Source organism: Nycticebus coucang, chromosome 10 (genome assembly GCF_027406575.1).
Source record: "Nycticebus coucang isolate mNycCou1 chromosome 10, mNycCou1.pri, whole genome shotgun sequence".
Taxonomy (NCBI): domain Eukaryota; kingdom Metazoa; phylum Chordata; class Mammalia; order Primates; family Lorisidae; genus Nycticebus; species Nycticebus coucang.
Genome location: NC_069789.1, coordinates 125,007,397 through 125,019,250, shown reverse-complemented (window position 1 = coordinate 125,019,250; position 11,854 = coordinate 125,007,397). Strand labels below are relative to the sequence as shown.

Genomic DNA, 11,854 nt, shown 5'->3' with positions numbered 1-11,854 from the left:
GACCAGTCTGGCGTGGCCACCGCTGGGTCCCAAACATTGTGGCACAGCAAAGCAGGCAGAAAACCAATTGCCACCCAGTCCTCCCACCCTGAGGTCCAAACTAATAGCTAAAGCTCTCATACTGCGTCGCCCAGCCCACAGATAAGGGTGGCAGAAACTCCGGCACTATGCGGAGGTGCACCCCCACCCCACCAGGTCCTATTCGGGGTGAAGCCCACGCAAGGCCCACCTCTTCTCCCAGCAGCAGGAGTGGGTCCAGGTGCGCCAAGGGCGGGGGAGCTGCCGCTCAGGTGCCTACCCTCTGCGCCTGCGCCCTGCTCGCCCCGCCTCGGCAGGTGTGCCCCGCCCTCTGCCCGCCCTCGCGGCCACCTTCGGCAGCTGCTTGCGGGCGGCCGCCATTGGCCGTAGCGCCCTGCTCAACGTTTGTGCGGTGGGGCTCCCAAAGGGGGAGAGAGTTGCTGAGTGCCGCTGGGGGTAAAGGGGCAAGTGACGAGCGGACTGAAGCACTACACACCGAAGGTCTCAGAAAAGGGCTTCTGGAAGGTCGGCACCTTGCGGACCCTCTAGTAGCGCCCGCACCTGAACCTGAGACCCTCCAGCGCGCGTGCGCAGCGAGGGTCTTCTCGCACCTGCTCGCGAGACCCCAACTGCCTGCTGCTCGAGGCCTCGCGGGGGCTTCTCGGTGGAGCGGGTCATGGCGCAGCTGTGTGGGCAGAGGCGGTGCCGGGCGCTCCTCGCCCTGCTGGCATCACTGCTCCTCTCCGGGGCCCAGGCGGCCGAGGGAGAACGCGGCATTCACGGTGAGGGCCCGGCGGGGGTCCTGGGGAGAAAAGAATGGCGGAGAGGATGGAAGCAGGGCTGGAGGGGGCAGGGTCTGGGAGTAAATTGGTCTGAGCAGGAGACTTGGGGGGGATTTGGTGGCGGTTGGTTAGGGGGTGTGGTGGAGCCGGTCCTGGGGATTGAACCTTGAGACGAGCCCTTGAGCGTGAGGACGGGCGGAAGAGCGAGGGGTAGGAAAGTTTCCTTCAGGTGAGGGAGAAGACGGGAGATGTTGACAAGGAAGGAGTGGCACTGGTCTTTTCTGTGGCAGGAAGAAGTTGAGAGCTGGTATTGAAGATCAGCCTCTTCCTGGCAGCGGAAAGTTCCACGGCCAAAGAAAACCCAGGGAGGCTAGGCCGCAGAGGGTGTGGGTTGGATTAGGTGACCTGGTGGCCGTTTTGGCCTCTGAGACGAAGCCTCGACCCCCACCTCTTTGGAAATTGAGCATCAAGCTTTCCAGGACCTTTTCTAGTTCACTTGCATTGGAGTAGGTGCCCAAGAAGGAAGTGTTTTTCAGTGATATCCAAAGGACGGGGAAGCAGCAAGTGTTGGTAGGGAGGACATTTTGCCAAGGGGACAGCTCCTTGGTGTGTAAGTACTGACATTGAGCAGCTGCAGTTGGATTCTTTGGATTGGCCCTTAGAGGTCTGTGGTGGATATGGTGATTTAAAACTCCACACTCTTAAGTTTGGCCTGGAAGGTCTCTTTGAACAAGTGTTATTATAACCTTAACTTCTCTAGACAAGTACCAGCAGGTTTTGAAAAGAGCTCTCTTGAAAGAATTCATAGATTCAGCAAAACTGACTGAGTTCCTGCTTAAGTGTCAGGGACGGTGCTGGCACTGGTGTTAACAGTTGCTTCAAACAAGCCACTTTCCTGCATACAGGGAGTTTGTATTGTGGGAGAGACGGAGACAATGAGCAAACATTTAAATAGCCCTTGCTGCAAGATTAAATCACTAAGAAATTAACAGGGTGAAGTACACAGGGCAATGAAAGATGATGGGATGGCTTTAGCTTAGATGGCGGGAGGGGGGTAAGGGGGGTGGGGGGGTGTCTCTCAGGAGGGTGACATCTGAGCTCTAAGATGAAGCTGCCACACAAAGACCTCAGAGACCTCTGTGCAGTTTGAGGTAAAGAATCACAAAGGCAGGGCGGCGCCTGTGGCTCAGTGAGCAGGGCGCCGGCCCCATATACCGAGGGTGGCGGGTTCAAACCCAGCCCCGGCCAAACTGCAACCAAAAAATAGCCGGGCGTTGTGGCGGGCGCCTGTAGTCCCAGCTACTCGGGAGGCTGAGGCAGGAGAATCACCTAAGCCCAGGAGTTGGAGGTTGCTGTGAGCTGTGTGATGCCATGGCACTCTACCAAGGGCAATAAAGTGAAACTCTTGTCTCTACAAAAAAAAAAGAATCACAAAGGCTTGAGGCCGGAACAGGCTTGGTTATATTCCAGAGAAGGACAGACAGTGAGACTAGAGGAGGAAAGAGGGAGGAGAATATTGGAGGAGGGTGGGAGGTGGGAGAAGTAGGCAGGAGGCTGATGGCCTGCGGCTTTATACGCCAGCATGGTTGATGGAAAAAGAGAGAAAGCAGGAGGTGTGTGCCTGCCAAGTCAACACCTGAGGCAACTTCTAGTTAATTTCCCCATGCCTGAGGCAGGGAAAAGAAATTGAGTTGGTGGGGAGGCTCAGCTCTAGGGGAGCAAGAAGCAGGCATGTAGGTGGTGACCATTCTTGCAGTCTGAACCAGAATTTGGCAGCCCTTTTGGACTTTGTGAAATTAAGCTATTATGTTAAGATGTACCGTTGAGTTACCTGACCTGTGGTACATTTGGTGCTTACTCAGATGTGTCGTTTAATTCTTGAAACAGCTTGGTGCGGCAGTGAAGTTACAGGCCTTGTCTGAGGTCACACAGCAGTCGTATTTGACAAAGCCAGGTCTGACTGTAGAGGCCTTCTCTGTTCAGAGTGGCCGTCCTGACTGCTGTAGCTGGCTGGACCTACTGACCTTTCTGAAGTACTAGTGTCTGGCTGGTGAACTAATGCCCTCACTTATCAGAAGTTCTGTTTGTTTGAAAGTTTGAACAGCTTATACTCTGAGGCAGGAGGCAGTTTTGATTTTTTTTTTCCCCACTCTTTTCTGGTTGCTTCAGTTTTCTCAGGAAGCAAGGTCAACCACTAAGAGTGAGGCGTTTCTCTATCCATAGGTGCTATCACATGAATATAGAGAGAGAGGGAAGTGGTAGAGAATGTGGAAGGGAGTGATTATAGTGGTTGGTCAAGGAATTTATTTATTTCTTGAGACAGTCTTACTTTGTCACCCTTGGTAGAGTGCCGTGGTGTCACAGCTCACAGCAACCTCAAACTCTTGGGCTAAAATGATTCTTTTGCCTCAGCCTCCCAAGTAGCTGGGACTACAGGTGCCCGCCACAACGCCCGGCTATATTTTGGTTGTAGTTGTTATTATTATTTCGCAGGCCCCACGCTGAGTTTGAACCCGCCAGCCCTGGTGTATGTGGCCGGTGCCCTAGCGGCTGAGCTACAGGTGCCCAGCCTGGTCAAGGAATTTAATCAGGCTCTGCGCTTATAGCTCAGTGGCTAGGGCGCCAGCCACATACACGAGCTGGTGAGTTTGGACCCAGCCTGAGCCTGCAACAATGACAACTATAACCCCCACCCCAAAAAAGAAAGAAAAGTAGCATTCTATTGGGGGCAACATAGTGAGACTCTGTCCCCAAAAAATAAAAAATAAAGGAATGTAGAGTGGCACCTGTGGCTCAAAGGAGTAGGGCGCTGGCCCCATATGCCGGAGGTGGCAGGTTCAAACCCAGCCCCGGCCAAAAACTGCAAAAAAAAAAAAAAAAAAAGAATGTAATCAGTGTGAAGACGTGAGGGAACTGAGGGAGCCTGAGAAGGTAGTGGGACCAACAGATTGTTGGAGTTGAGGTTCTGGAGAGAATGGACTAGAAAGATAGGATACAATGAGCAGTGCATGAGATGCATTAAATTGAGATTTTGAAGAGGCTGCAGTTATTGAGAGAAGGTCTAGGGGTGGCTATGAGAGGGAGGGTCTGAGAGGAGAACAGGATCATCACTGGAGGAGAGGTTAGGGAACTAGAAGGCCAGAGGATCACCCACCAAGAATGGTGATAAGATCAGTGTGAGAGAAAAAAACTGTTTTTTTTTTTTAGAGACACAGTCTCACTCTAGCCCTAGGCTAGAGTACATGGCATCATGGCTCACAGCAACCTCAAACTCCTGGGTTCTAGCAATCCTTTTGCCTCAGCCTCCCAAGTAGCTGGGACTACAGGAGCCCACCATAATCCCCACCTAGTTTTTCTATTTTTCTATTTAGAGGATTTCACTCTGTCTCAGGCTGGTCTGGAACTCCTTAGCTCAAGTAATCCACCCACCTTGGCCTCCCAGAGTGCTAGGATTACAGCATGAGCCACCACGCCAGGCCATGCATGAGAGAAAATTAATGGAGAAGAGAGAAGGAATGATTTAGGTCAGCAGATGATGCACAAGGTTAGGTGGTGAAGATGTATTCTGAGGACTTGAGATTTCCTGCTGGGAGTCTTAGGGGAGAAGAGTTGAAACATCTCCAAGGAGTAGGGAGACCTGCTGCAGGCATATTCTCAGGGGAGAGCCAGATTTGGGTTACAGTAAGAAGGTAGAAAAATGTTTGGGGCCCAGGAGTTGGAGGAGGGGAGATAGGGACAAAACAGGCTGTGTTGGGTAAGGATCATGTAGTCTAAGATGGATGTGTTGGTGAAACTCCAAGTGGTTGAAGGCAGGTAGGAAGGAGGGTGGTGGATGCGTTGACATTTAGAAGCTTGGCAAAGTTTCCTGACTCCAGCCCTTCTGCAGACAGAGGTGAGGGAAAGCTGATCTTGTACTAGGTGAGAATGCTCTCTGATTTAGTCTTCCAATGAGAATTCCAACCTGCAGTGGAAAACACGTAGAGATTATAAACTGACCACTCCCAGGAAGCCTCACACAGCATTTATGTGACTTGTACAGTTTCCAGAATTGGAAATCATTTGTGTAAAAGTTTGGCCAGGTGTGGTGACTTATGTATGTAATCTTAGCTAGCACTTTGGGAGGCTAAGGCGGGAGGACTGCTTGAGACCAGGAGTTCCAGACTAACCTGAGGAATATAGCGAGATGCCTTCTCTACAAAAAATAAAAAAATTAGCTAGGCATGGTGGTATGTGCATGTAGTCCCAGCTATTTGGGAGGCTGAGGCAGAAGGATCTCTTAAGCTCAGGAGTTTGAGGCTGCAGTGAACTATGATGATGCCATGTATTCTCGCCTTCTGGACCTGCTGACAGTAAGATCTGTCTGAAAAAAAAAAAAAAGGAGGCTCGGCGCCAGCCACATACACCTGAGCTAGCAGGTTCGAATCCAGCCCAGGCCCGCCAAACAACAATGATGGCTGCAACCAAAAAATAGCCAGGCATTGTGGCGGGTCCTTGTGGTCTCAGCTACTTGGGAGGCGGAGGCAGAAGACTCACTTGAGCCCAGGAGTTGGAGGTTGCTTTGAGCTGTGATGCCACAGCACTCTACCCAGGGAGACAGCTTAAGGGTCTGTCTCAAAAAAAGAAGAGTTTTTTTTTTTTTGTTTTGTTTTTGTTGTTTTGGGTTTTTTGTTTGTTTGTTTGTTTTTGAGAGTCTCAAGCTGTTGCCCTGGATAGAGTGCCATAGTGTCACAGTTCACAGCAACCGCAAACTCTTGGGCTTAAGCCATTCTCTTGCCTCAGCCTCCCAAGTAGCTGGGACTACAGGTGTGCCCCATTATGCCCAGCTAATTTTTTCTATTTTTAGAGGCTTGCTCTTGCTCAGGCTGGTCTCTTAAGCTAAAGAGATCCTTCTGCCTTGGCCTTTTAGAGTGTTAGGATTACAGGAATGAGCCACCAAATCTGGCCGCTTTTATCAATTTGTCTCTTTTCCTTACATGATAAATCCCTGCTATTTGGAGGGCCTGAGATAGGTGATTTTGAATAATACAAGGCCAGATAATATACAAGATGGACATAAAATTACTGTGCAGTTTTATAAATTTGCGCATGAACTTTATGTCCATCCTGTATTTCCTCTTTAGAATAAAACCTTGAAAATTACTTTAGGAGTTAAGTTAGTTCTCATTGCCAATAACTTTATACAGCGCCTTGGGCATCAGAACCTTGTGTTAATGGTTAATTGGCTCATGGTCATTTGTTAATTGTTCTTGGGAATTTTCCATGGGAGACAGCCCAGCAACATGCCTTTGAGAGCCTTTCAATTTCCATTAACAGCTTGGATTAATTATAGCTTCCCCGGAACTTTAAATGGTGAGCTTTCCAGCACATCTCCAGTAAACATGCTGTTATTGGTTACTATTATTTCTTTCCCTTCCTCCTCATCCCTGGGAATGGTTGTGACCATGGTGGTAAGGTGACAGATGAGAGAGCTAAAGTGCAGCTGGTGTTGGTGACCAGCTGGGGCTTTTCCACAGTAACCTCTTAGATTATTCTTGTCCTCCACAGAAGAGGCAAGGCTGTTTTGTTACCAGGAGAGTTTGAAATACTTATTGATTTAGTCAACAGATACTTACTGAGCACCTACCACATGTCAGGCACGATTTCCAGCTCTTGAAGTAGAGCACTGAACTAAAGAGACACCCTTATCCATGGTAGTTATGTTGTAGTGAGTGAAAGACAGTAAAGTAAGCAAACAGTTAACGTGTCCGGCGGGGAGGCTGGGAAGAAGGAAAGCACAGTTTGGCTTGGTGTGCTTGGTACTGTAATAGGGCTTTTGGGGGCTTTTCAGGTGGTAGGGGTTGTGGGCCTGGCCATTAGGCCCACCAAGGGAGGGGGTGGTCCCAAAGGGCTCTAGAAACTTTCCTTGACTCTGGTAGACACTTGAGCCCTCAGCCTGTGATGGAGAAGGCAAACAGCTCTCCTTTCACCCTCCCCCTCGTTTCTCATTTTACTTATCACCAGAGTTTGAAACCCTTAAGCTTGTCTTAAGGTGGTAGTTGGTCAGACAGCCAGGCTTGTGTTTGCAGCAATCTGAGGCTGACTGAGGCTGACAGGGAAGGCCAACAGAGGGATGATTAACCCATGACTCATGTGAGAGGGAGAGAGAGCCCTGCAGGGATCACACTGAAATGATTTCCATAACCCCAACAAGCCTTGGCCCACTGGGCACATGACTAATGCAAAATCACAGATGATCCTAGAAGCATTAGAGTGTGGATTATGGCTGTTGTAAGATCTGGTTACAGATGTCTTTACATGGGTTGTTTCTGACAAGATCTTTTTGAAAACGCCCTGTGAAGAAATGGTGGAACATGCATGCTGAGGTTCAAAAACCCTAAGCCCCTTTGGAGGGAGCCTGTAATGAAATAAAGGTTTGAAAACACTTAGGTAGAGGGTCCAGTTGTTTTCATCAGTTTTGAAACTGATCTGTGATTCGTGAATGTGACAGTTCTGTGGAAGACTTTGAAACTGCCTGTTTCCTCCTGCATTAGTCTGATGGGCTGTTCAATTTCTCCTTATGGATTGAGCCAAGAGTAGAATTTACAGCCTTGTTTGAATGATGAATATGAGGTGACAGCGAATAGGACTGGTGTTTTGCACTGTGTTGATAGTTTATGAAATGTAAACCTTTGTATCTAAATATTTGATATCTCAAATACCAAGATTTTAATATCTAAAATACCAAGATTTTATGAGCCTTGTCATTTAAGTTGGATTTGTCATTGTAAAGTTCTTTCCTCATAAATACCTAAGGGTTAAAGTTTCTGAACTACTTGTACTGATAATGACAACTTCCAGACACCCAAACCTAGAGATGGGTAATTAGTAACTTTCAGTACTAGAAACAGAAGTATTTGAATATGTAGATATAAGTGAATTTATAGATCACCTTAAAATAAGGTTGGTTATAAAATAAATATCAACTTTGGAATTCACTTCCTAGAATTAAAACATCCTTGTCTACCCCCTGGTATTCAGTACTTCTTCACTTACACAGAACTTTTTTAGATGGCCTGTTTCTTCCCTGGGGAGAAGATACTTGAAGTACAAATGGGTACCCAAAGCATAGTGTTTGTTTTTTTTGTTTGTTTTTTTTTTGTAGAAACAGAGTCTCACTTTATGGCCCTCGGTAGAGTGCCGTGGCCTCACACAGCTCACAGCAACCTCCAACTCGTGGGCTTAAGGCGATTCTCTTGCCTCAGCCTCCCAAGTAGCTGGGACTACAGGCGCCCACCACAGCGCCCTGCTATTTTTTGGTTGCAGTTTGGCCGTGGCCTGGTTTGAACCCGCCACCCTCAGTATATGGGGCTGGTGCCTTACCGACTGAGCCATAGGCGCCGCCCCCATAGTATTTGTTTTTTTTTCCCTCAGACTTTCTGCCTCTAAATTCATCATCTCTCTGATTGCTATGATGGTTTGCCATTGTCATGCTCTAGTGAAGATAAGGGATCCAGTCATTTGAGGCCTTACAAAGAGTCACATAGCAGAAAAACAATGAAGATTGAAAGTTGAATTGGTTGTGTCACCTGTTTGGCTTGAGGTTGCACTTTGGACTTTCTATAGCTCCCTTTCCCCATGTCCTGTCAGTCATGTTTGGTTGGACTTCCTGGTGAAATGTGACATTCTCTTCATCTTTGTTCCCCTTGTCCCTCTATTAGTCCAGTATTCATAAAAATTCAATTTGTTTGTTTTTGTTTTAGAGACAGAGTCTCACTTTATCGCCCTCGGTAGGTCAGTAGGTGCCGTGTTGCAGTTCGGCCGGGGCTGGGTTCAAACCCGCCACCCTCAGTATATGGAGCCAGTGCCCTACCCACTGAGCCACAGGTGCTGCCCAGCTGACTGTGTCTTCCTATTTTATTATTCATAAGTGAATTCAAGTTACTGGGAGCCAATGCTGTTTTCTAGACAAAGGATTTTCAAGGTAGTGTCAGGATTACTGGTGCATTCCACAGCAAGAAACTAACTCTGGAGAGAGGTCACAAAGGGGATTTTTTGCTAACAAACGTGCAAAAAAAACAATTATACTAACTAGATCCAGACAGGTATAAATCAAATGCAGACAGACCTTCACTCCAACTTGGGCTGAGCTGTGTTTATAATGTCTTCAAGATAGTTGTCTTATTGTACATTCCCAACCTTTCACCCTAATCCTAAGGGACATGATGGGTTCCATAATCATCAGAGCTTTGCCTTGTTTTCCCAATCCTCTATAGCAAGGGTCCTCAAACTACGGCCCTGCTCTAAAAATATTTTTTCTTTGCTCATCCCTTAAACTTTTTTTTTAAGGAAAAAGAAAAACATTTTTGGCTCATTGCCTATAGGACGCCAGCCACATACACCAGAGCTGGTGGGTTCCAATCCAGCCCAGGCCTGCCAAACAACAATGACAATTCTAACCAAAACAATAGCCAGGCGTTGTGGTGGGCACCTGTAGTCCCAGCTACTTGGGAGGCTAAGGCAAGAAGATCACTTAAGCTCAAGAGTTTTTTTTTTTTTTTTTTGTAGAGACAGAGTCTCGCCCCATGGCCCTCGGTAGAGTGCCGTGGCCTCACACAGCTCACGGCAACCTCCAACTCCTGGGCTTAAGCGATTCTCTTGGCTCAGCCTCCCGAGCAGCTGGGACCACAGGCGCCTGCCACAACACCCGGCCATTTTTTGGTTGCAGTTTGGCCGGGGCCGGGCTTGAACCCACCACCCTCGGTATATGGGGCCGGCGCCCTACTGACTGAGCCACAGGCGCCGCCCTAAGCTCAAGAGTTTAAAGTTTATGTGATCTGTAACATCACAGCACTCTACCCAGGGCAACAGCTAGAGACTCTGTCTCAACAAAAAAAAAAAAAAAAGAAAAACATTCTCCCCTCCTCTTCTTTTTTTAATGTTTTTTTCACGTAACAATTGAGAAGATGCATCTCCCTCCTAGTTCCTTTCCCTAAAAGTAGTTTCATACATGTGTCTAAATTAAAAGTTTAGAAAAAATAATTATATATGTATAATATATATTATATATACAATATATATGTGTGTATATACACACACACACACACACATACATATAGGGCCAGGCGTGGTGGCTCATGCCTGTAATCCTAGCACTCTGGGAGGACAAGACGGGTGGATTGCCTGAGCTCACAGGTTTGACACCAGCCTGAGCAAGTGCGAGACCCCAGTCTCTAAAAAAATAGCCAAGTGTTGTGGCAGGCACCTGTAGTCCCAGCTACTTGAGAGGCCGAGACAAGAGAATTGATTGAGCCCAAGAGTTTGAGGTTGCTGTGACATATGACGCCATGGCACTCAACCCCAGGGCCACTGAGTGAGACTCTGTCTCAAAAAAAATATGTATATATACACACCTGCACACACATTCTTTTGCTTTTTTCCCTTCATAGTCTTAGACTTATTTTTATACTGGCACGTACACATTTGTGTATTTTTAACAGTTCTGCGTATTCCCTTGTGTGGATGTCTCATACGTTATTTAGCCAGCACAAACAAGATATTTTGGTGGTGAATTTTTAGCTGTTTTAGGTCTGTGAACACCAAGTGCTGTGTGGATGTGACAATAGTTGTTCCTGTTCTTTGAAACTTTTTTTTTTTTTTTTTTTGAAACAAAGCCTCAAGCTGTCGCCCTGGGTAGAGTGCTGTGGCATCACAGCTCACAGTAACCTCCAACTCCTGGGCTCAAGAGATTCTCCTGCCTCCGCCTTCTAAGTTGCTGGGAGTACAGGCGCCTTGCCACAATGCCTGGCTATTTTTTGGTTGCAGCCATCATTGTTGTTTGGCGGGCCTGGGCTGGATTCGAACTTACCAGCTCAGGTGTATGTGGCTCATACCTCAGCTTGCTTGAGCTGGTGCCCAAGCCTGTTCTTTGAAACTCTTAAATGACTCTTCAGAGCTTTCTTTGCTTTTTGATGCCAAGGTGTAAGATTTTCAAATGTCTTGGGATTATATAGCAAATAATTTTCTCTTGGCCATTATCTTTATAATTCCAAGTGGCTTTAATGATACCTTTTCTTTTTTGGTTTTTGGCTGGGGCTAGGTTTGAACCTGCCACCTCCGGCATATGGGACCGGCGCCCTACTCCTTGAGCCACAGGCGCCGCCCGATACCTTTTTTTTGTTTGTTTGTTGCTTGTTTTTGAGACAGAGTCTCACTTTATCATCCTTGGTAGAGTGCCATGCATCAGAGCTCACAGCAATATCAGATTCTTGGGCTCAAGCTTTCCTCTTGCCTCAGCCTCCTGAGTAGCTGGGACTACAGGCACCCACCACAACCCTGGCTACTTTTAGAGACGGGCTCGGGCTCAGGCTCTGGCTCAGGCAAGTCTCAAACCCCTGAGCTCAAGTGAGTCACCATGCCTGGCCCCAAGTGGCTTTAATGAAAAGAGTAGCATCGTTTTGAGCAATGGAAAGGTGTGCTGCAGTGTTTTGGGCAAAGGATGAACCTGAGGAGTGTGTATGGTCCGGGTCGTTAAAAGGAATGTTCTGACCATACAGATGAGACTTGATGAGTTCTGGGACGGTGGGAATGGAAAATCAGAACTGCTGGTATTTATGAACATTCTCTAAAGAAGGGATTGGCAAACGGTAGCTTTGTGTTGCCTCCAGCATACAGCCTACAAGCTGTGTATGGTTTTTACATTTTTCTTTAATGGTTGGAAAAAAAAACAAGAATATTTCATGACATGTGAAAACTATATGAAATTAAATTTTAGTTTCTGTAAATAAAGTTTACTGGAACACAGCCATGGTCATTCATCTACATATATATATGTATTTTTTTGTTTGTTTGTTTGTTTTTTTTTTGTTTTTTTTGGCCGGGGCTGGGTTTGAACCCGCCACCTCCGGCATATGGGACCGGCGCCCTACTCCTTGAGCCACAGGCGTCGCCCTGTATTTTTTGAGACAGAGTCTCACTATGTCACTCTCAGAAGAGTGCTGTGGCATCACAGTTCATAGCAAACTCAAACTCTTGGGCTCAAGCCATTCTCTTGCCTCAGCCTCCCCAGTAGCTGGGAC

The 11,854-nt window shown here is 47.4% G+C and overlaps 1 protein-coding gene across 1 annotated transcript in view; it reads left to right on the top strand.

Annotated features, from left to right (window-relative positions):
* The first annotated feature begins 372 nt into the window (after nt 1-372).
* SPINT2 (serine peptidase inhibitor, Kunitz type 2) overlaps nt 373-11,854 on the top strand; it is a 32,061-nt gene continuing 20,579 nt past the window's right edge. The window contains exon 1 of the mRNA XM_053604675.1: nt 373-800. Within this exon, the coding sequence (XP_053460650.1) occupies nt 695-800 (106 nt within the window). The 5' untranslated portion in view covers nt 373-694. The remainder of the gene's footprint in view (nt 801-11,854) is intronic.